General features: G+C 40.2%; 1 protein-coding gene across 5 annotated transcripts in view; it reads left to right on the forward strand.

Annotated features, from left to right (window-relative positions):
* slc38a4 (solute carrier family 38 member 4) overlaps positions 1-25,580 on the forward strand; it is a 47,128-nt gene that overhangs the window by 6,558 nt on the left and 14,990 nt on the right. The window contains exons 1-12 of one of the 5 annotated variants that reach the window (XM_086201001.1): positions 8,639-8,734; positions 11,365-11,587; positions 13,997-14,090; positions 15,843-15,961; positions 18,440-18,513; positions 18,797-18,889; positions 20,159-20,240; positions 20,322-20,404; positions 21,530-21,588; positions 22,785-23,045; positions 24,894-24,973; positions 25,466-25,566. In XM_086201001.1, the coding sequence (XP_086057127.1) occupies positions 11,463-11,587; positions 13,997-14,090; positions 15,843-15,961; positions 18,440-18,513; positions 18,797-18,889; positions 20,159-20,240; positions 20,322-20,404; positions 21,530-21,588; positions 22,785-23,045; positions 24,894-24,973; positions 25,466-25,566 (1,171 nt within the window). In that variant the 5' untranslated portion in view covers positions 8,639-8,734; positions 11,365-11,462. Of the gene's footprint in view, positions 1-8,638; positions 8,735-11,364; positions 11,588-13,996; positions 14,091-15,842; positions 15,962-18,439; positions 18,514-18,796; positions 18,890-20,158; positions 20,241-20,321; positions 20,405-21,529; positions 21,589-22,784; positions 23,046-24,893; positions 24,974-25,465; positions 25,567-25,580 lie in introns of those variants that run through there. The other 4 variants (XM_086201006.1, XM_086201003.1, XM_086201002.1 and 1 more) reach the window with 4 other exon arrangements.

Consider the following 25,580-nt stretch of genomic DNA (forward strand, 5'->3'; position numbering starts at 1 on the left):
CTTCTCTGTCACTCCAAACCGCAGAAAAAGCCAGACACACAAGTTTAGCTTCAAGCTAATGGTGACTGACTACTAAAAACAGCAAAACTGTCAAAAAGTTATAAAACTCTCAAGCACACTGGCGGATATAATCCACATATGCCTTATTCGGCTGTAACACTTTGGCTGGGTTAAAAAAACAAGCTATGAATGAACACTTCCAGTTAGATGCAATTGTGAATGAGTATGGACTAAAGTGGCAAATCAGCGCATGCACTTTAGCCCACTCGTTCACACGTACCCATGCTCGTTCATGGCTTTACCAAACTGGTAAGAAGTGTTATAGTTCGTTTCTGTGTTTGTGGATTACTGAATATGCAGCTTGAAAAGGAAGATGTGGATTAAATGTTACGCTTGAGAGTTTGTAAATTGATTTTTTGGGGGCCAGTTTACTGTCGCAAGCTGTCGCTATTAGCTTTGAGCTAAATATATGTGGCAGGCTCTCCCTGCATTTTAGAGTCACAAAGAATACCGCAGGAAAAAACATTTGTAAGCTCCAAAGACCTTTATGCAAAATAAAATTCTGGGGTGAATTCCTGCTTTGTTGCTTGATCTGAACAGTATTCATTTTATGTTTTGTTTTTGTTTTTATTCCTTTCCTTTTGATTTACGTGTCCTCTTATTTCTTCTTAAGAAGTCCTTTCTTCCCTCGTTTATCTTACTGGAGGAATATTGTACTTTATTTAGCTTCATAGCTCGCTGGCCATTTATGTCTTCTCAGTGTTAGTCCTCGTGTTCCCTGGCTTTTCATGTGATGTACGAAATTTCTGGATTTCTGGATTCTGGAAAATAAGAAAAAAAAGCAAACTACAGGGAAAAAGCTCACATGCAGGCATCATACAGGAAGCAGAGAAATGTTCCCAAACAGTCTTTTATTTGAATAGCTTGAGGTTGTACACAGGATTACAGCCAGAGGGTTCAAACCCATGGCTGGCAAAGAGGTAGAAGTCCAGTCATTTGCACAGTTCAAAGGACATGGCTTGGAGGTAGAGTGGTTGTCTAGCAACCAAAAGGGTTGCTGGTTCAACTCTCACTTCCCCTGGTGATCATGTCAAAGTGTACCTGAGCAAGATACTGAACCCATATTTGCTCCTGATGTGTAGGATGGCACCTTGCATGGCAGCCTCATCCATCAGTGTGTGTGTGTGCGTGTGTGTATGTGTGTGTGAGAGAGAGAATGGGTGAATGAGACAACATCATGAAGCTCTTTGATACTCGCTAAGGTAGAAAGGTGCTACTGTATGTAGCAACGAGTCCAGAGTCTGTAAATGTTAACAAAAATATAAGTACAATCAATAGTCAGATTTGTAAGATTCAGCAGTGAAACATTTTACACACTCATCTGAATGAAGGCTATTTCTTTAAGAGCCCTGACCTGTCCTGTGAATCCCACCAGACAGCCCATCTTGAACATTCATTGATCCACTCAAAAATGACACTGAACAGATGGTATTGTTGTAAAAAAAAAAAAACATAGTTTGCCAGCTGGGAATCCAGCTAGAAAGTATTTTGTTCTGAGAATATTACGTGCAGTATTCTTATACTCTTTTGGAATTTGTATTGTGTTTCCAGATGTGTTGGTTGAGGCAACAAATTATAGGTCAAATATTCAATTACAAAAAAAGTATAGCAGTTAAAGCGTTTGCCTTTGTGAAAAGTGAACCTTATGGGAACACTATTTGAAATGACTGAATGTCTGTAAACATTTGTTCCTATTTTTGCTAGGATATATGATATAATAATATAAAAGTACTTTGACAAAGTTTTTATTGGTGATGTGAACTATAATAGTTCCAGTAATGAGGATGAATGATAGTCCTAGTTAGAACAATTTCCAAGAACACTACGTATGTTGCAGGAGTCAAATGTTCAGCTGGAGAGTTACGATGTGCAGCTGTACTGTACATCTGAGGGCAGATGGCAATGTCTGTATCAAATCTTCCACTTTCCTGGAAGGGAGGATATCTAGATCGAATGTAAATTGGAACAAGTAAGAGAACGGCAGCATCTGATTTCTCACCATTTCCTGATGTTAATTGAGGGCTTTATCATGGTGTCATAGTCTGCACTCTTCCAACTTGTATATTTTATGGCCACGGCGTGGAAATGGGAGGTGGGAGTTGTCTCAACGAGCCACAAATAAATTCCTAACTATCTGTGCTTCCGCACAGCTAGTTCATCTGGCAGAGTGTTTGCACTCAGATGTGTGAGTTATGTGTGGTTGTATTTGTGTAGCTGCACCAGTTTCTGTCTAAGGACATGGCTGTTAAATATTCAGCCTAAGCAGCAGGTGTAAATCTGTGCTACATGACATGTTTAACTCCATGCCAAGGTTGCTTGGGTTGAAGCTCTTACATAAGAGCGGCTGCCAGGACAGGCTCACACACAGTGACTATGATGACCTCACACAGCAGTGTGATGCTTGAACTGTCTATTACTATTTCTCTTATTTACAGTGGTGATAATGAGGTACCATTGTGCTTTATCACTGCCTTGGTATTTTGGGAAAGACAGAAACTCTTGCTTTAGAACTAAATCAGACAATTTTGCCTCATTCATGTATTTCTTATGCGCAACTTTGTTCTTACACAGTCAAGGACTTTTTTTTAACCCTCAATTTAGTCTCACAGGCAGGGATCAAAGCAAGCTGGCTTTTTGTAGCTCCTTGCCCCTGACATCTATTTTGTTCCTCCTGTAACTGGCAAAATAAATAAATATGTGTGTGTGTGTGTGTGTGTGTGTGTGTGTGTGTGTAAGAAAATGTTGTGATTGAGGCCCAGTTATACCATTTTTGATCACTAAATAGAACTATACTGCCAATATCAGCAGAAATTCTGGAACTAGCTAGCCTGGCTGTGTCTGAAAGTAACAAAATCCACCATTCAGCATTTCAGATGCTCACTGATTAAAACCTTTTTCCTTCCTCCAAATCCAAATACTATGCATTTAATACTCAGTATGCAAATTACCATTCTGCATTCCTTTGTATACATTAACAGGAGTATAATTTTTTTGGGTGACACTTAAAGGTCTCACAATGCTGTCTTAGAATATTATGTATTAAGTCAAGTTCAAATGTAGTTGGGTCCCTGCTATTCGCCAAGAAACAATTCTGCACTTACACCCCTACATTAGATAGATAATCAATCACTTTCTCTTAACACCTTGGTACAAAATATTTGAACAAGCCTTAAGGTGCATGAAGGTTCATAATGTTGAACGTTAGAGAGGCTGGTTGTAGGGGTGCGAAACTACATAATATTATTATGGTGCAGCAATTGTGCAATAATCCCTAGACTGCAAGACCATAAATCTACAATACATCATGATGTGTATCTATTTTAAAAAGACAGGAGCAGGAAAAATCATTTAAAATCACTCCCATGTATACCAAAAATAGAGGTATTTGGCTGTGATATAAAAAGATTTTGCTTCCTTTTGACAGCATCATGCGAAGTCAAACTTTTGCTTTAACCTTGTATCAAAGATGGATTTAGCATATGCGCATTTTTGTTATTGTAAGTCCATTTGTCTTTGGAAGTCAATTTCCCTCCAACAACGACATTAATACATCCACATTTCTTCATTACAGTTGCTTTGTTATTTCAACTGAATGACTGTATTATATCACTTTCTACCAATGACAAATGATGTCGTATATCTTATAGCATTCGCCTGCAAGCAAACAAATTTATAGTCGTAAAATTTCACACGAAGGAGCCAGAAATAGCTGTTGCCTGGCACCTGTGAAATTCTAAGAGGCCCGAACACTTTCACGCGTTTCGAAAGTTATTAATTTGTGTGATATACATTAAATGTAATGATTTCGAAATGTCTGTCTTCTAATTCTAAAACATTCCAAAAGAAGAATGTTCTGTTTTGTATTTGGGCTTAGATTGGACCTCATCTGGCTAATGATTTACAGGGAGAGTGTGTGTGGTTTTTCCAGTCACCCTCTTGCGGTTGAAAGGTATAGGCTTAATTTAGAGACCTTCAAATTCCAGCTCTTAATGATCTCTCACTGTTGGCTGCAATACAAAGTTGAAAGGGAATACGAGTGGGAGTGATTGACCCCATACGGTCAACAGAGGTGTATGTTATTGTCCATGACCGTGAGAGATGTTTTGGTCAAAACAGAGGTTAACAACCCTTTGATCCAGGATGGAAACCTCCCCCTTGGCTTCTTGTTTACTGGTTGATGTCAGCACACAGTGTTAAGCTCTTGGTTTAGAAATTTCCACATTGAGGCCCACAGAACATAAATTTACTACATTGGGGGGAAAATGAGAAGTGTTAAATGAGACCATGGGGGGTGGAGAATAAAAGTGATTAAAGCAAAAATTTATTCATCTATGTTTGCAGGTGAACACTGCCAGTAAGAGGAGACGTTTCAAATACAAATTACAGTGTTACACAAAGGCACACATTGTAGACGGAGGTGGGTACAGAGCTGGAGAATATAGTCAATATTTCAAAGAGCAAAGCATGTTGGCCTTTTGTAACAATGCAGTGTGTACCTCTTGTAACACTTGATGTCAACATCTCCTCAAGCCTGGGTGTTTGCCAGTTACAGGAGGCACACACACACGCAATAGATATCAGGAACCAGGAATTACAAGCGAGCAGGCTTAGGTTATTGACTTTAAGATTAAATCAAGGGGTAAGAGAGTAAAAACTAAAAATTACATGTTAGAGGATGTCATGAATGAGGTCTAATTATACCATTTTTTTACACTAAATATAAACATGCTGCCTATATCTGAGCAGAAATTCTGGAACTAGCTAGCCTGGCTGTGTCTGAAAGTAACAAAATCCCCCATCCAGCATTTCAAAAGCTCACTGATTAAAACCTTTTTCCTTCTCCCAAATCCAAATACTATGCACTTTCTACTCAATATGCAAATTACCATTCTGCATATGTTTGTGTACAAAAAAGTAGTATAATGAACTTTTGGGTAATGATTGTAACCACACTGTAGACAGGTGGGTACAGAGCTCGTGAACGTTGTCAATATTTACCGTAAAGTGAAAAGAAACTGAAAGGGTAAAGGGACACTGGTGTGTGTGTGTGTGTGTGTGTGTGTGTGTGTGTGTGTGTGTGTGTGTGTGTGTGTGTGTGTGTGTGTGTGTGCGTGTGTGAGGGGGACTTTCCAAATTTTTCTGTTCCAAAGAACCAGACTTGTCAAAGAACAAGTTGGTTTCCTTATGTGCCGTGTTGACTTGAGACAATATTCTTCCATATTTATCCAGATAATGCCACAGATAAAGCATAAGTAGCCAACAGTGCAGTGTACAGTTTGCCAAGTCCTGCTGAAGCCAAACCTGTTAATTTCAAAAATGCATGCAAACTTTCTACCATTTTTTCCAAACAACCCTACCAATTTCTACTATTACAAATGTGATATCTAAAAGTCAAACTAAAATAATCCTCAGGGTTTTTTGCCAGAAGTAAAGGGTGACTATAACTCAAGTAAATGGGGAAAAACGGTGGTTCCCGGCTCGGGCATAGGATCCTTCTGTGTGGAGTCTCCATGTTCTCCCTGTGCCTGCGTGGGTTCTCTTCAGGTACTCCAGCTTCCTCCCACAGTCCAAAGACATGCAAATGCGACGAGGCTGATTGATACTCTAAATTGACTGTAGGTGTGAGTGTGAGTGTGAATGGTTGTCTGTCTCTATGTGTTGGCCCTGCAATGGACTGGTGACCTGTCCAGGGTGAACCCACCTCTCATTCGAAAGCTGCTGGGATAGGCTCCAGGCCCCCCACGACCCTTAACAGGATAAGCTGAAGAAAATGGATGGAAGGATAGAAGTAAATAGATGTGAATGGGTAAAACTGATGGCGCACCCCTCTAAGTTGTTACATAACTGTCAGTAGATCATTTTGTGATTTTCAAACTCCATAATTTCTGCATGAATAAGTTTTTAGAATTCAGGCATCAATGTGATGTTATAGACTCATTTGCCTCCCTTGCTTAGCCATTTGGCATAAACAACTTTTCAAAAATACTAAAACTACCTTTTTTTGCTCTTCACTCTGACATTGAACAAAACTGGCAACAGAGGAATCATTTGAAGAAACTGCATGTCACAAACTGGCTCATTTTACTTTGTGAACATAATTTATCAAGCCTCCGTAACAAGAAAGGTGCTACATGTGTAGTCGTGCAGTGTTCATCATTGCTGGTATGTTGAACAAGATCAGCTTATTGTGCACGTCACACTTTACCTGTGTGTATGGGGGGAGAGGAGGGGGACCTTAACAGAACAGATCCAGCAGTCTAAAAAAACAAACAAAAAACTCGCGATTATCAATGTGTCAAAGCAACAGAAAACACATTCAAACTTGCTTGGCAACAGTACTGCTGCTGCACCACTCTGAAGTCAGTAGCCCCCAACCCCCGATCTTAACCTCTTCCCTGTTTGGTACATGGCAGGATTGGCTCAGAAACAGCTTTCTAGTCACAGCTGATTGGCTGAGAACGTATGTGTGAAACTGCCACACACACACTTCATGGAGTTGTTATGCCATTTAAGGAATGTCCCTCCAGCTATAGAGGAGATCCTGCTTGAACAATTCACAGTTGCTGGGATTTTTGCTTTCACTGCATTTTGCAAATTGAATGAACACATCTTCCTTAATTGTGCTTCCATTTACTGACATTTGGTGTGTGTGTGTGGTTTTGTGTGTGTGTGTGTGTGTGCGTGCACGCGCGCGCGTGTGTGTGTTTATGTTTGTACACCCACACCATGTCACTTGACAACCAGCTGCTTTAACAGATTCTATGTTTATTTTGACAGAAGCATCAAGTACAGAGCAAGTCAAATTGGGCTTTATAGCTGCTGTAGGATAAAATACAAATTTGATGAAAGAAGAAGCACACCCCCCTTACACAAATGAAACATTCAATTAATGAACAAAAAGGTACTTTTTTGCTCAACTCATGGCACTTGAGTGTTACTACTACCAATGTGCTCGCTCTACCGCCTTAGCTAGCACTTATGCCGAAGCTAATTTTGGCTAGTAAAATTCACATTATATCAAGTACTTTTATGTAGTCTTTTTACTAATTCTTTGACCATTCGCTACACTGTTACAATCATTTGTAGCTTTTGACATTAGCTCAAAATGGCTACTTGGAGCAACACTGGCCTCTGTTCCACCATAGCCGCTAACATATGAAATAACAACTGTGACTTACTGAAATAGTACCTGCTTGAATTACATTAAAATCTCAATGAATGTTTGTTGTAGTTGTAGGTGTTCAAAAGAAACTTTTAACATAACTTACTGTAATGTGTGTAAGGTCATACATTTTTCCTTTTGGGGGCAGCTTAAACACGTTGAGATTGCAGCAGCTTTAAATTGGATATGTTGAGCTAACAAGCAACATTACCATTTATTTGGAGACACATTGCTCAACTTTGCTCACCAGCTTGCTGCTCACTAGCAGTCATTTGGTTCTCATTGTATTTTTGTACAATAGTTTTCCCCCAAGACATTAGCTGCTTATTTCAGTCAAAATTATGAAAGCAGAACTTTGAAAAAAAAAACTTGTATTGAAGATATATTGGAGGCTAAACAAACTGTCAAACAATTGGGGGTTGTTATTCTCCTTGGGGGTTGATCCTGTATGTGTTGTGAAAAGCCCAAACCTATTCAAAATCAAATAAGTAAGCATTGACATTTGAGTTGATGGCCCTCAGTTGAGAATAGTTGAGTTTGGAGCACATCACAAACTGGCCTGAGATAAAATCTCATCACTGACAAGTACTTGACCTTGGGTCCAGCAGCATCACTCATGCTGTCCCTGGATTGGTCAGCCAATGGCACAGCCTACCTCGAAAGCACTGACAGTTGCCCATGGCACTGGCATCTCTGTGTGCAAACAAGCGTGTGTGTGTGTGTGTGTGGGGGGGGGGGGGGGGCGGGGGGTTGTTGGTACAGACGAGGCAGTGTAGTAACGATCAGGTGAATTGAGGCATGGTAATCAACTTTGTGTGGCCTTGACCATCCCATGTGTCTATATGCGTGTTGTACCTGTATAAACTGTCTGGTCAGGTGACATGTCATGTGATCACACTTTTAAGTGGCTGTGGATATTTAAGGGTGCCAGTGCTTGATAGGGTATTCAGCGTGGTGCTTTTGAACTTCCTGGGGATGTTACAGCTCAGATGCCTGTTTCTCATCACATACAAACTTCTCTCCTCCTGTGAATATATATATCGAGATTTAGATTGATAAATAAAATTGCATAATTTCCTACTCATTTATTGTGTGATTTCCCCTAATGATATTTTTTATATATATATATATATATATATATATATATATATATATATATATATATATATATATATATATATACATATATATATATATATATATGCCACATATATATGCCACTGTCCCTGCTTTGTCCTTGCTTTTTTCTCTTGAGGCAGCTGTGTGTGTCCATGTTCCTGCATGTGTGTGTGTATTGGGGGGTTGGGGTTCTCAAAGGAGGGGCCAGACTGGCCTGTGTTTATCCTCATTGGTTGATGGAGGCCCTCCCTCTTTGCTTTTAAAAGCCTCCTTTCTCACCTGAGTTACTAAAGAGCTGTAGCTCTTGTGCCATTCAGTCTTCCTTCTCAATTTTATTTTTCTAAAAAGAAAGAAGGAACATTCAAGGTATCATTTTGAGGAGCATTTGTATAAGTGAGTATGCCCATTTTTCTGGGGGGAAAAGATCATACTGCAAATGAAAATTGGATAAGAAAATAAGATTGAAAAGGAAACTTTGCAACAGGAAAGTTTGGAAAGTCTTGTTTTGGGGAAAAGCCTTGTCCCGATGTGTATTCTGGCTGCAGCAGGGTGTGTTTGAGCTGATGGTTCCAGTTCAGTGTGTTCTGCAGAAAGAGTTTAACAATCAAATGGTTGGCTGATGCAAGACTTTGTTTGGGTGGAAGATGTATGAGCTACTTAAAGAGGAAACAAGGTTTTAAACTGATTTATTAGAGATGCATCACACAATTATTACTGTAGAAGTAAAAGCCTAGATTGTACGAATAGTTTTTCTCAGCTTTTCTGTATTCGAGTGAACATAAGAAAAAGGGCATTTTATTGATCTGAACTACACATTGACTGTCGAATATTTTGTAAATCGAAATTGTCAAAAAAAAAGGTTGCACGTCTGTTGATCTGAGGAATTTGTGTAATTGTTAAATTTAGTGACTATGAGCAAAATTCAGTATGAAACCAGCTCGCAGCTCTAGTTTTTTTTTGTTTATGTCTATGACTTTGTGAAGCAGGATGTTAAGTTGCATATATTTCCTCTCACTATCTATTTTGAAACTGTTGTGATAAAAATCTTAGCCACCACATTCTTACTGCAAATTCAGGGCAAATGATTTTGGCACTTGCGGTTCTGTTATATCATTGATGTGGGCCATATTTGGGCCACACATTCTGTGAGACAAAGTCATTATGTAACTGTGTTCACACTTCAAATGGGCAGCCGAAAAGGCATCTGATGGCATCGTAAGACGTACAGGTCATGTTCAACAGGCATGGTGGATTAATTTGCATCATAAAATCGTATGTGTGTTATCATTTTTTCTGTCCACATCCAGTTTATGTGGATCTCTCTAGTAAGCTGATGGCCTCTTGGATCTTTGAATGTGTCCAAGTAGCTATATACAAATGTCTTTATTTCAATAAAGGTAGATGCAACTAAGGGAAGAAAATTCCTACAATGCTATGTTTTACACTCATCCTGTTAATTACAGGTGTGAACTGCAGTTAATCCCAGCTATACAAATTTCATCCCATGTCAAAGCATGTGTGCTGTATGGCGCTCTGCCAAGTGTGTGTTTTGTTAATAAAGTTATGTTTGTAACAAGGACTGCATTAGACTGGAGAATAAGTGAGGTTAACACATTGAGACAGGTTAATCCTCTTGGCAATGAAAAGTGAAAGCCGTTCTCCGTTTTCTCACTCAGACAGCGACACTGAGAGATTAGCTGTACTTGTGTGTGTGTGATATGGTATTTAACGGTAATGTACGCGCGTAAGCTCTGTTGGCTCAAACATATCAGGTTTCATAGCGGCCTGCTTCCGAAGAGCAAGATCAATGAGAGAGAGAGCAAAAACTTAATCCAAGAGAAAGTCTAGTCTTTCAGGTAAAACCAATTCAGGTCAGCCTGCTTAGGGGCCTGGGCAGGGGGTTACCATGATGGAGTTTTTACACCTCTTGACATTGTTTGCAGCAAACTGGAAAGTGTTTCCTGGCCTCTTGGCTGTGAACATTGTTGTGATGCAAAGACCCTGATGTTAAGCCACTTCCTTCGGTTGCTTAACAAGTTAGACCGTGGGCATTTTTCATGTATGGTAGTAATGTAGGATGAAAGCGTCAAAAAAGGTATTTCGCCTTTCAGCTACTGACAAATAGTTTTCTTCTGCTCAGTTTATGGCGTTTTTTTCCCCTCCTACATTACAACTTTTTTGACTGCGGAAGAAAGAGCAGAAAGAGCCAGCAACGTATATTTAGCTGATATTCCTGAGTTTCAGTAGAGCAATCATCAAGAGATCGCTCTACTTAATGAAAGTGTCAGCCTGCAGCATGATTCATGTTGCATTAATACTCATACAGGCTTCACTTTGATGCCTTTCTTATGTAATTTAAAAGCCACAGATGGATCATGTGGGTGTGCACCTCAGTGTTAAGTGATGACGGCTCATACATGAACAAAGCATACGTTTGATGGCTCATAAACTGGTTGGATCCCTGACCTGGTTTCAGGGTTTGTTGACTTTACTTCAGCCACCAGTATGTACACATCACCAGTGTCTTGTAATATCTTTAGAGACAAGATATCATTTGCGTTTAATTAAGCCTGGTAAGAGACATCATAAACAAAATCTGGCTGTTGATATTACAAATCAAGGTGGTGCAAAATGGAAGCTAACAGAATTTCAGCCCTGCTAGTCATCATGAAGCTGTATGAGCGGCGCCAGTGTTACATCATACCTCAGCTTTCCTCTTTAAGGTAACATAAACAGCCCATCCATTCCAGGAAATGAGTTGGACTCGTTTGTGGGTTAGGACGTGTGTTGGAGACATGTTCTTCATCAAGGCTCAATGACTCCGGAGGCCAACAAAGACATACTGTACTACATCTTCAGGCCTGTAATCAGTTGTCTTTCCTGTTGTTGTGCTAGGAGTGTTGGTTTTTGTTCAAGAGAATTCTTTGGCAGGTAGCAATGCTAAATGTAACACACACTGTTAAAGATCTGGCTGACATACATACAAAGTATGCACTAAAAATTTATCTTTCCTTCTCTTTTAGGTAATAACAGAATCTGGCAGAAGTTAAAGAAGAAGTGCCATATTACCCGTGAACCCTAAACTCAGACTCCTCCTCCTGTCGTCCTGCTCAGAACCACTATGCCGAGTGTTGTGGATCGTATGGAGCTAAGGAAAGTCTCCACAGAGGCTGACGATGACAGCACTGACAGCCTGGACGACCGCTACACAGAGCCCATTGACTCTGAGAAGGCCACCATTGACAGGTTGGTAAACGCGATCACCACAAACTTAAAAATTTGAGTCATGAATTATTCATTTAATTGATGGATATTGAGATTGAAGTCCTATGTAGCTTCAACTTTTCTGCAAAACTCCTTACTTTATGGCCACAGAATGTTGTTGCCTCTGGCAGATTTGATTGCAAATATGGTAGACTGATTACTGATCAGGCTGTGAGGCCATGTTTAGACATGGTATTAGCATGAACTTGGGGTCACTGAGTTCACACCTGGCATTTGAGTGCGTCTTAACGTGACATCTTTTTATGGAATTACAGTTTTCCTGCTCCACATAACTCTAGGTGGCAAAGACTGAATGTGTTGTTCTTTTGAACAGCATATTTACCAGCTTGTATATAGCCATTCATCCATATATCATTGATTCCATTTAAGGAAATGCCAGCCTGTTTGGATGATCTGTCTGGACTATGTTTGGATTACAGATAGAGCGCGAGCGAGGAATTGACTGCTGATTGAGCTAGATTAACTTTTAAGAGAGTTTATTCACGTTTGATCAAAAACAAGAAAGAATGTCCGGAGAGATGTAGCAATGCCTTTCCTGTGCTTCGTCAGCAATTAAGACCATTGGTTGGCTTGTTCGAGGCAAACTAAATTGCTCAAGTGTCTTGATGCACTCCTTATATATCAATATTTGCTTTTGCGTCATCGACTTATCTGAGTGTGTGTGTGTGTGTGTGTGTGGGGGGGGGGGGGGGGGCGCAGCTAAGGATATGCTAAGTCATTTGAAAATGAAGTCCCTACTTTTGAAATCATCTGCTCAGGGGCCTGTTACTTAGCTAAAATAAAAGTTAGCAGTGCTACCCTTAGGCCAGGGGTCCCCAAACCTTTTTCTGTGAGGGCCACATAACTTTCCCCTTTCAGTTTGTAACAGAAAAAGTGCGACGATCATGGGGTTGCCTAAACTTAAAAATGTATTGTTTTCCAGAAAGCCACACAACCTAATAACCCTCTCTGGGTTCTTCACAGAAAAAAAGTCAGGAAATATATAATGACACTACCAAATAACCCTCTCTGGGTTCGGGTCTAGGATTTTTTTCTGGGGGTTGCTGGATAGGGGCACAGACTGCAGAAGGGTGGAATAGAATGTCACGCTCTATGTGTGTATGAAATAGTAACTAACTGACTGTGTTCACACCAAACGGCAATGTGAATTTTCGCCTCGCTTTATTCGCCAATATAAACATATTGATCCAGCGATCAAATTCGCACGAATAAAGCGACGTGAAAATTCGCGTTGCGTTTGGTGTGAACATTCGGGCTGCAACTAACTAATATTTTAATAGTCGATTAGTCACCGACTATTGAAACGATTAGTAGACTAATCGGATAATTATTAATTTTTTCTTAAATTTAGCATGAAGTTGATTTAATTATGTGGCAAATGATAATAAACAAGAAAGATGGGTACAATGAAAAGCACATCTTTTATTGAACATTAATTAATTTGAAATACGTTTGCCAGTCACAGTCTGGCATAACGCTAGAGCTCTCTTTTGTAGCGAGAATACGCTTATAAAATGTACAATGTATGTCATAAAAACCGTACTGGCTTAATGTTACTTGAATCTCACCGAGGCGAGTCAGACTCCGTTTCGTTCAATTGCCCGACGGGCTTCTTTAAATGTTCGTTCATCACCGCCATGATACACACGGTCTGCTTTGCAACCTTTGCAAGTAGTCTTTTTATTCGCCGTATCCAGGCTAAAATGCCACCAATCTTTCGAAGTTGTGGTGCGCGTACCTGATGTTGACGCCGCGTTCCTGTATGTTACCGCTCAGAGACAGAGAAGCTATTGTGCATGAGCGACTCTCAGCAGAGATTATAATCAAGTGAGATGCCTCACAAAAACGCGTCTGGCGACAATAGTCGACAATGGAATTCATTGTCAACTATTTCTATTATCGATTTTTGTCAACAACGTCGACTAATCGTTGCAGCCCTAGTGAACACACCTTAATAGTTATTAATGAAAATAGTTCATAGCTAGTTATCAATTTTATCATCAAATACAAATACACATATGAAAAAAAAATCAAAATGCATCTCTGGTATTGTTCAGGGGGCCGGGCCAAATATGGAGGCGGGCCATATCTGGCCCGCGGGCCGTAATTTGGGGACCACTGCCTTAGGCACTCGTGGTGCTAGCATCATCTGTAGAGGCAGAGGTGTATGCAGCAGGTGGTTGAATATTTCAGAGGGTAGAGGACACATCCATCCATCCATCCATCCAAAACTATTTCAATTACACAACCAGGTAGCTTCAGCGCCTTAAAAATATTTTGAGTTATTATGATATATGATCTAGTTTATAATGTATTATCATAATGTAAACAATGTATAAATCTTGTTAACCTTTTTCTTGATTCCTGCAGTCAGTTCATGGATGACAATGATGACGCAGAGAGCCAGAAGTTCCTTGCCAATGGGATGATGAAGAAGAAGAAATATGAAGAGTACGATGAAGAAGTAAGACAATTGACAACACTGACGTATTCAGAGAAAAGGGGACTAAGGAGCTAATCCATGAGTCTGATTTATTTCACTGCATTGAAACACTTTTATGTCAGTGATTTCACACTGAAAAAGGGAAGTAAGGGAAGATGTGGAAACATTCTGTTTTCACAAATAATGCAAGCGGGCGGCACAGTGGTGCAGTGGTTAGCACTGTCGCCTCACACCAAGAAGGTTTCAAGCCCAGGGCTTTTCTGTGTGGAGTTTGCATGTTCTCTCTGTGCCTGTATTGGTTCTCTCCGGGTACTCCGGCGTCCTCCCACTAAAGATGTGCAAGTTAGGTTAATCAGCAACTGTAAATTGACTGTAGGTGTGGCTGTGAGTGTGAATTGTTTGTCTATATGTGTTGGCACTGGCGATCTGTCCAGGGTGAACCCCGCCTCTCAACCAAAGTCAGCTGGGATAGGCTCCAGCCCCCACCCCTGCAATCCTTAATGGATAAGCGGTATAGAAAATGGATGGATGGATGGATGGATGAAAGTTATGCAAGCTTATAAACATTCATATTTCACGTTACTCATTTGTATTACAGAACATAGGAATGTAGCTGTTCAGAGGACAATTATGGAAGAGATTACTGTCACTGTGGTGCCCTTGAAGGATGTTCAATAACATTTAACCCTCTTTGGCATCATAAGTGTCAAGAATTAGAAAAATGTCATTTGTCAGAATGTATGTTACTTCTGAAGTCCTTGGTGCGTAACCTTGGTGTGGTTTACCCATAGCATGACACGGTGTGAATACAAGCATCACATATGCGTTATCCCAAGGTTCATTTATTTGCACTATGCATTGATACATATTTAATTGTTTCACTGCAAATGTGGCCAAATCCTAAAATTAACCCCTTACCTCACTTGCGCTAAAATTATGTCCAGCACAAAGTGTCCTCAATCTGATAATATCATGAAAAAAATAATTAATTATAAGGAATCTTAAACATTTAAAGAATATTTTACATCTAAAAAAAAAGAGACCATCACAAATAGTGATTGCGGACAGCCCTGATGTAGAATGTTTGGTTCAAGTTCCTCTCTTTGTATTATCTGGTATGTCTTTCCAAAACCACCATGTTGTGTTGATTTTCAATGAGAAATGCGCTGTGGGAGAGAAACAGACAAGATTTTATGGCCTCAATTTATTTCCTACAATCAGTTTGTTTATCTAGGGGTCTCCAAACCACATGTGTTCCTGAGAAAGCAGCCACAGAGGTTTTTAGACAGAAGTACAACTATTGTTAACAAAGTAGAAGCAGTCTCTGCCCCACATCCCATTAAAAGAGATTGTAAGAAATGTTAGGAATGTACAGTCTGTATGCTCTCCAACTTTCAGTAGGACTGTGTTAAAAGTTTAGCTCTTCTGTTATTCTCAGCATGGCGCTGGCAGAGAGATGTTGAGAGATGAATCATCCAACAACAGCTAACAGTTATATCAACCCAGGAAAATAGGAGTGTACTTGTTACCAGAATCGTTTGAATGAACAATTTATTTTGGCACTTGCCTCGTATGTGTGGCTTGCACTGCTTTACCAGATGTGTGTTCTCTTTCGTAGCTCAAACACTGCAGACGATTACATGAATGATTCTGATCCAAAATGTATAATTATCTCAGTTATGTTTCACAGGCATCCTCAAAGGCCAGGTGTTTTTTGTGTTGTTGTTGGTTGGTTTTTTTTTTTAATTCAGCTCTCTCCCTTCTGTCTCCAAGCAGCATCCCGGCCATGCCTCCTTCGGGATGTCTGTCTTCAACCTGAGCAACGCCATCATGGGCAGTGGCATTCTGGGTCTGTCCTATGCCATGGCCAACACTGGGATTGTACTGTTTACGTAAGTATTGCTGCAGTAGAACATTAATGTCAGCGTGTATAGAAAGACTGGCATAACAGGACAGGTGCATAGTTACTGGATAGAGACAGGAGATATGACCTCATGTATTCCATGATGAACATGTCTTTGAAGAAAAACACAGTGGTGTTGTCATCCCGTCGCTCAGTGTGCAAACAAAGTAAGCTATGCAGTTAGTCAGAAGAAGGGGGTGAAAACAGGCTAATTTTGCCATATCCATCACCCTTATCTAATAAATCAGATAAGGGTGACTGATATGTCACTGATTCTCAGAACACATTGTTCAAATCAGATAAAAAAGATTTCATAGAAATGATATGAATTCCTGCGCCCTCAGTAGCCCCAACATCTTTCACTCAGGATATAAATCATCAGCATTCGTGGGTGCCGTCTAACATCCAGCAGCCCCAGGTCACCCTACACTCTTCACCCCCTCCCCCTTTCCATATACTATTCATACCCCTGCTGAGCAGCCACCTCATGACTTAACAATGTTATGCTGTGGAAAAGTGGCTCTTCAGCAGCGGTCACCAAGCTTTTCCAACTCAGGATCACCTTCAATGTAAACAGAGAAAAGCGTGAAATGTCCCTTAAATTAATGGATATAATTTCATTTTACCCACAGTTAAGCCAGCAGCCTCAACACACCATTTCACTTTTTCAATCTTATTCCTGCTGAAGGCTTTTTGTATGTTAAATAAAAACACTGACAAAGTTAAGAACTTGTGCAAGTGTAAAATGGATAAAATCATTTTGAAAAAACTACAGGCCGCATTTGCATTTTAGCTCGGACAACTTGTACCCCTTTCCCACTGCACTCTCCTGAAATTTTCTTTCAATCTGTTTTTTTTCGCGGTTATGACTTAGAGGGCAATGTTGCACACCTTGTGAAAAGAGTACTGCACTTCCAGGTCCAAAAAAATGGTATCGAAGAAGCTTTGGAAGATCCAGCAGACAGATCAATGTTGCCGTCCTCCAAGAGGCCTATGACCCCGTAACAGGCTGATTTAGGAGCACTTTTTTATTGCAGAGAAGGCAGATGGAGGCGCTGGTTGTCTAAGGGGGGGTGTGCAGCCCCATCAGGTCAATTCATATTGTTTATTCTCATATTGGAGTGAAAAATAAACCCAGAATGAAGAAATACATACATCAAATCAAACTGATGCTCCAAAAAAAAAAAAAAAAGTCTTCTTTACAAAAACGTAAGGTCAGGGATGCACTGAGCAGACTGTTTTTTTTAAAAAAAGAAAATAGAGGCTTTACACTTTCTTTTGATGTGTTCAGGTTTTCATAACCATAACACAACATATTCTGAGGGTTTTGAAAGACAGATGAAAATGTTTAAAAGCTGGATAAGGCTTTAACCCCGGCCAACCCACTTACAGAATAGCAGTTGATCCTGTTCCCTTTTAGAGCAAGTGAGGAGTTGCCTTCCTGCCTTTTTTTTTTCTTAGTTCATTACGTTCATAGTCACAAACTCAGCGCTAAAGCGTAAACAAATAATAAAATTAAAAGCAACAATATTAGAGACTTTTCTTGAACTCAGAGATATGGACTTTGTACTAGAGAGGACAAAAAATGCTTTAATTACTGGCATAGCCAACAATATTTCATTGCTTCCATGCCAGTTATTGATAGTGGAGCCCTGACTGCTTTTTGTATGTGCGCCCAAGACTCAAAAGGCCAGAAGTGGACTGCAAATTAGTGTTCAATGCGACTTGGGGCCGAAGCTGGTAATTACCTGTGTTTAATGTGGGGTCATGTGACCTGGGATTGAATGCTCATTCAATCTGCTCCCATTGCAGAAAAAAACTGTACTGTGTCTGTAGGTGTTATCAGGAATGGAAAAGTTATGCCCTGTCAAACTTGCATCAGCTGATCAGTAATGTGCTCTGTTCAGAAAACAATCATTTTAAAAGTGGTTTGCTTGTTGTCTCATTGAATGATGTTACAAAATGTTAATTCATAATTGGTACATCTCATCATCATGATGTAGTTACTTCAGCATTATTTTAATCTGTTTATTACTATTAAATAACTGTTATGCTCTTCCTTGCCGTCTTCTAACCTTAAGAGTACAGTTTCACAAATGGGTGGACGCTGTTAGATATCCTCTGTCCCAGTTCTGAATATCACACCGACTGTGTGCCAGTGGAAGAATGCAGCAGATGGATGCACTGACGTAGCTTTGTGCTAGTCTTGTTGAAGCTATGCATAAAGCACACAGCACCCCCACCCCAAGGCAGTCAGCTAACACCCCTACAGTGAAATGATGCACAGCTTAGCAGCTGCAACATGTCACAAGCAAATGACTACAGTATCCCTCACATAGAAATTATAGGAGTAAAATGTTTTCAGGGTCCAAACAACCAGAGATGGTTGTCTTGTGATACATCTGGTTGAAGAATCAGAATCCCAGAGGTGAAAGTTGCGTAACATTTTCTTTCTGTCTTTGTGCAGGATTCTCCTCGTCGCTGTCGCCATCCTCTCCTTGTATTCTGTACATCTGCTCCTCGTCACAGCTAAAGAAGGAGGTTTGTATTAAATTGTGCTGCTCTAAAACAGTGACGAATGGTCTGGGGGGGTCAGGACCTTCACAGGGAGGGTGTCAAGGGGTCATGAGCAAATCACTGAACACTGTCCATTCTTCCATCGATCTTTGCTTTTTTCTGAAATACAATGCTGTTATTCATCTTTAGACTTCCATTACTTATTCAAATGATAAAAATCTTATTCCATGGTGACGGTTATAAATACTTAGCCACTGAAAACGCTTGAGGCATCAAAGACAAATTCTCCATTTATCTGTTCTGTCAGGATCCCTCATCTATGAGAAGTTAGGAGAGCGAGCATTTGGTTGGCCTGGGAAAATGGCAGCGTTTGGATCAATAATAATGCAAAACATTGGAGGTAAGCAGCCATCCATGTTTACAGATGACAGGGAACAGCCGTTTTCTTTACACTGTTACTGACCTCGCCCCTGTTGCATAATTAAAACATCACAGATTAATGTGACTTTGACTGTTAACATAGTACAAACACCCTCCATCGTAAATGCTGACCTGGTCAGTGACACATACATTATCCTGGCTGGGGTTCCCCCAATAAATCAATATGAAGTAGTCACCAAAAATAAATATGTTCATGCACTGGCCTGTGAGAAACTATGAAACTATTGTCCCGCAAACAAACTCCTCCAGGGTTAAAACAGAAGCGAGACAAAATCCCCCTTTCTTTGTGATCTTTGGCAGCTTGTTCCATTGCTGCAATGAGATTTGCTGGCTGCTGTGTTCACATACTTCCACATGAACAGATTTTTGTGGGGTAAAAACTGTTTGGAAAAACCACTGCAAGTGTGAATACACCCTTTGATTATTCAGGCCTGTGACAGGAGAGATGTCTGGCTAAACCCATTATCATTCTGTTATAGTAGTAAAAAAAAAATGCCTAGGCTTGTTTGTATTTCTGTAAGCCTATTGTCCACGATGCCCTCGCAAAACAACATCTATTCTAAAGTATTAATATTCATGTGTATCTTCTACTCAAAAGGCCTTTCCTTATTTTACACTCAAATCTTTGTGTGCCATCTTCAGTCAAAGTTTGTTGTGCCAAGGTAGCAACAACACTTAGTGGGGGGGACTTTGAAAAATGCCAGCTGAAATTGTCATCCAATAACAAGCTTATACCAACAGTGTAAACTGGACTTAAAGTATCAAAAATCAAACTGGAACCGCACATCTTATCCTGCACAATCAGCTATGGCTGACATCTAAGCCTTGAGAACATGGGGATAATTTTGGGGGCTCCAGCATAGCCTGGTCGAACCCTTCCTTGTTCTCTCTTATGCTGCACTACAGCCATTTTTTTTCCAACCTTGCATTTTGACCAGTGTGTTCCATCTCTTTTTCACTCCACGTGGACTGTTTATGTGAACGCAACTGAAACCCGCTCAGACAGAACACGGAAGCCAGAAGCTTTCGTTTCCCACTATTTTCCCCCTTGCCTACAGATTCTTTGTTTATGCAGAATCTGTTTAAAGAGATCAAATTATGACTAACATGCAGTTCAGAATTGTGTGAGAGTATTTATTGTTTAAAATCATTGTCTGAAAAATAGCTAGTTACCACAGCTGTCAAAATACCCTACCCTTTCTAATCGAATGGTCATGCCCTCCTTCAGCCATGTCCAGCTACCTCTTCATTGTGAAATATGAGCTGCCGGAAGTCATTCGGGCCTTCTTGGGTTTAGAAGAAAACTCTGGGTGAGTCTTTGTGTGAAAGGTGCATTTTGTTTTTGTTTGTGTACAGCATTTGGGTCGAACCTTTTGAACCTTGTTTTACAGTGAATGGTACATGAACGGAAACTACCTGGTGGTGTTTGTGTCAATCGGAGTCATTCTCCCCTTGTCTCTCCTCAAGAATCTGGGTAAGCAGATGCTACATGTCTAACAGGGTCTTAAAGTGTCTGAAATTTGATCATATTTCATGTTTGGGGGAAATATCTTGGCTTCAAAGCAACCTGTTAGGTAAAGGCTTGTGTAATGCTACTGCAGCAGAAAACCTGCCATGATTGTGGAAAATTTAGTTCATGAAAGACCCCAAAATGCGCCCCTATCACTTGCATCAATTCCCCCCAACGGGTCATATGGCAATAAGTCATTGCAGAACCAACAGTCTCAAACTTTGCAGTACTGGGAACAAGCATCTAGCAATTACAGGCCAAGCGTGGGCTTATAATTTGTACCTTTTTCCTGGTAAGTTTGTGCTATAGATATTAAGTTTAAATGAAAATAGTCTTAATAAATCTTACATTTAACCTATTGAAACTTGCTATTTCATTGTTGAATCAATCATCAGCTTTTCATCACGTGTTTTGCAAGCTGTCAAATAGTAATTCTATCGCAGACTTAGCGAGGATAGGATCTATGTCACAAATTTCTTTGCAGCTGTAAGTTGCTCCACATAATCATAAGTAATGCTACACTGGTGACCCCTTAGTCAGCTCTGGCAGCTACAAGTTACAGTAATGTAATACTTCAGTGAGAGTAGAGCCAGCGCTACCACTCACATGTTCTCTTAAGTATACGATCTGCCTCAGCTGGCTCTGAATCAACTAGACCAGTAGCCAGATTATTAGATAACAACCTACTATATATATATATATATATATATATATATAGTAGGTCTATATATATTTTTATATATTTTTTATCAAAGCTGAATTTCATAATCATGTTTTTGCCATTTCACTAACAATGCATTTGTAAGAATTAGCTGCTTCATCTAAGGGCTCCGTTCACATTGCATCTCGGTTCTGAACTGCGTCTCACTTCTGATTTTTTGTGTATCTATTTAAGGATATGGGTCAAAACCTTGAATGGGGTATGACCCATATTCTAGAATAGACATCAAAATCTAAGTATGAGCAAGACAGACATAATAGAGAGCTGCGTAAGAAGAGTACATCAGCATCACATCAGGATCTGGAGGTTTTGGATTTATAGTAATCTCTGAGTGTGTTCTTTATCCGCAATATGTTTTTCCTCTGCAGGGTACCTGGGCTACACTAGCGGGTTTTCTCTCTCCTGCATGGTGTTCTTCCTGGGTGTGGTAAGTTCATAGCATGACAGAAAAACGTGGTAGACTAATCGAACTGACTTCTTACAGCTTCTCTAATTGCACACTGCTCTGTACTTTAAGTGCGATATGTTTTTTGTAAACCTGACTTGTGGGTTGGCAGTCACAGTGTTTTAGCACTCATGTTACCTTCCTTGTTTTCATTCCTTTAATTTTGTTTTAAATAATACGGTAGTTAGCCTGCAAATATGCGAGGCATGATTGCGGATGACATTATGTACCTAGTGTCATTGTCCTCATTCTGAAACCATATCTAAAAAAATAACAAGAACAAGTAGGTTTCACAACTTAAGGAGAAGCAAAGATTTATGTTATGTCTCTGACTGTGATTATCATTATGAAGCCCCAAAGTCCAATGAAAACTTGTGTATTTGGCCTAATATACAGGATGTCCCAGTGAATGGTAAAAATGGTAAATGGACTCAATTTTATAGAGCGCTTTTCTACCTTAGCGGTACTCAAAGCGCTTTACAGTGTCATCTCATTCACCCGTTCACACACACATTCACACACTGATGGTGGAGGCTACCATGCAAGGCACCAACCTACTCATCAGGAGCAATTATGGGTTCAGTATCTTGCTCAAGGACACTTTGACATGGTCACCTGGGTCGGGGATCGAACCAGCGACCCTTTGGTTGCTAGACGGCCACTCTACCCCTGAGCCATGCCACCCACAACTGAACACAGGGCAGTTGGCAGTCCTATTTGCCAGAGCCATTTGATTTAATGATGCCCAAACAGATGAAGTGTGAAGCTGTGGTGGGGTTCAGTCACGTTTCAGCTTTGTTGTTCATTCACAGCATCACACTATCTTGCCATTCGGTTTACGCTGCAAGAATCATTGAAATGGTGTTCATTTATGAACATTATCTTGCTAGACAAAATGTACAAGTCAAATTATTATTTGGTTGATACTTTTGTTTCCCGCAGAGAGTGAAAAAGCCAGTGTAAATATCCTGTAAGCTTTTGATCGAGGGAGCCCATAGCGATGCTAACCTCTGAGTTGGACTACAAAAATATGTCATTCCTATACCGCTGTAAAGGGTCACCGCTAACAGATAGGTGTATCAATGCCTTGGTGAACATTAGGTTTGGTTCATATAATTTGTTAATGGACTCCATTTGTAAGAATAATGTTTTAACATATTCTTATTGTTCTTTTTCAGCTGATTTACAAGAAAACCCAGCTGCCATGCCCTCTTCCCTTCTTCTACCACCATTCGACCAACCTCAGCGTGAATGCCTCGAACATGCCGGGCTTGTACACATTACATAACAACTCGGCACAAATGGATTTCTCTCGAGCTGACGTTTCCCCGGCAGTACTGGGCAGCCATGATGCTCACCAATCCACTGGTATCCACTTTGAGCCTCACCCTGACGATGAAGAGATGTGCACACCCAAATACTTTGTCTTCAATTCACAGGTAGTTTGACTCATAAGCTTGTAATTCAAGTTCAGAAAGTGTTCCTGTGTTGAGTTGTGTGTGTGTGAACCTCTATACATCATCAGTGAAAGTTGAAAGGGTGTGCGTGAAATGTGAGGGTGTGTCATTCACACTCACAAAAGTAGTAGCTATTGAGTTTACCGTGTGTGTGTGTGTGTGTGTTTGTGTGTGTGTGCTGGCTCTACGGGGGGAGGGGCCTCAAATCAAAATTTTAGAAGTTGAAAAAAAACATTTTGTTATACTTACAAAATTAATATATCACAAGTTGACAAAATTATCTGCAGTAGCGGAAAAATCCACCGAAAAAAAGGTACTGAACCCCTTGCCCCCTGTAGAGCCGGCCCCGCTGAAAAAGGTGTGATACAGTATCAGCTTCCTCCATATCTCTGTCACTCCACTGTGTGCATGTGTATCTTCTAAGGCTGCGTAGCACACACACACGCACGCGGGAGCGCGCACACCCCTCCCAACCCCTCAGCCCTCTGTCAACATCCAATCAGTGTTTGGATGCAAATGACGTACCGAGGGACTTTGAGGAAGCAGAAAATCTCTGTCAAAATCATAGCGACTTGTGAGATAATTAACAACTAAATAAATTTTATGTTGTTGGTTGTCAAGATCTGGATGGATATTTTATTTTATTCTTCATTTTATTTATTTGTTTTTCTGCTGTTTGTCAGTTTTGTTTTTCAAGACTTGTTGAAGGGATTTCTTTCAATAACTTGGCCTACCCTTTTTAGTTTTGTAAATATTTGCAATTGTGAGAAATGTTATTGTTGGGTTTGAATATATTTGATATAGGCCATCCAATCCAAGTTTTTAGTTGTTGTAATCTGATGAGAAATATTTTTCGTGTATTTTTTGTTTTATTTTTTTTTATTTTCCCCCTTGAGGGATTGCCACCTTATCGTGGTCAGGGGGTCTGCGAGCCTCAGAGTTAAACCAGCAGATGCTTAGCCTTCAGGTGGGACCAAGTTGGACAGGTCTTAGGGTAAAAGTCTGACAAATTGCAATCCAGTTACATGACCAAAACAGTTGTCCAGAGCCCACCAACCCCCCCCCCCCCCACACACACACACACACACACACACACCACCACCACCACACCCTTTCCTGCCTCCGTCACCACCCTGTGCCCCCGTCACATTTCTGTCTTCCCCTTTATATGCCTGTCTAGAACCAGCCCTGGTGTGTGTGTGTGTGTGTGTGTGTGCGTGCGTGCGTGCGTGCGTGCGTGCGTGCGTGTGCATGTATGTTTAAAGATTTGTGCCTGTTTGAGCAAACATCAGGATATGAATATTCTCACAGAGTGGCAAACAGCGCATTAAATCTTTAATCATGACAGTCCATCTGAACAATGAGTGCAGGTTCAAGCTTGTCATTTCAGATTAACACATTGGAAGACTGACAAGAGCTTACAGCTAGTGTGCACAGTATGTTCTGAGCCAGGGTGAGAGGAAATTCAGCAGAAAATATTTCAATACCCACAACTGAAGTAGTATTTCTTTTTTTTTTTAAGTAAATGAAAGTATTTCTCATAAATTCCTTGGCATTCTATTGTCATAATGTTTCTTTTTCCACTTTGTGAATACATTCGGAAAACAAGGTTCATTGTTGTCATAATGGAAAGATAAAATCATGAAGAAATTCTTAATTTTTTTTGTCCAAATGATACTTTAACATGATTTGTACGACTAAGTATTAAAAGCTCTCAGCATGCTGATAGAAAAGGTTCTGCAGTTCTGTCGGACTGGTAGCACTTGGATGTTTTAAGCACTGAAGATGAATTTTTGCTTTTGAAACATTTATCTTTTTTTTTGTCATCAGACAGCCTACACTGTACCCATCCTGGCCTTCGCCTTCGTCTGCCACCCAGAGGTTCTGCCCATCTACAGCGAGCTGAAAGAGTAAGTCAGCTACTTGCTCAGTCAGGGTTCAATTGATATGTGGGTCATTCCATATAAAATCAAACAATTTCCGCATGTTTTCTCTTAGTTTATCCAAAAATCTAACCTTCATACTGTGAATATTTTCCAAGATACACACTCGGGAAGTACATAAGTTTGAAACAAAACTTTTGGTTCTTGGTTATTTTTACCAGCATGTTAGTTCAGAAGATAACCATTTGAAATGATCAAGGATAGAAAACATATTTTTGTTCAGTTAGAAACTGCAGCCTAATCAGTTTTAAATCAGCATCAAGTGACACCTTGTTCTTCCCTGGATGTGTCATGTGTTTTATGAAAATTCACCTGAGGCTTAACTTCAGCGCCTTTTAGGACCACACTGAAAAGGTACATTTACAGAGAATAGTATTCTCCCCTTCAGGTAATGCCATGGACCTTTTTAATTGCGTGGAATTTTGATAAGGATATGTTTTGTTTTTGTTTTTTTTCTAGTCGCAGCCGGAAAAAGATGCAGAACGTGTCCAACCTGTCAATCTTGGCTATGCTCATCATGTACATGTTGTCGGCGCTATTTGGCTACCTCACCTTTTATGGTAAGTAGACAAAG

This window comes from Aulostomus chinensis, chromosome 4, assembly GCF_037954235.1.
Source record: "Aulostomus chinensis isolate RoL2024-O1b breed Wild chromosome 4, RoL_Achi_v1.0, whole genome shotgun sequence".
NCBI lineage: Eukaryota > Metazoa > Chordata > Actinopteri > Syngnathiformes > Aulostomidae > Aulostomus > Aulostomus chinensis.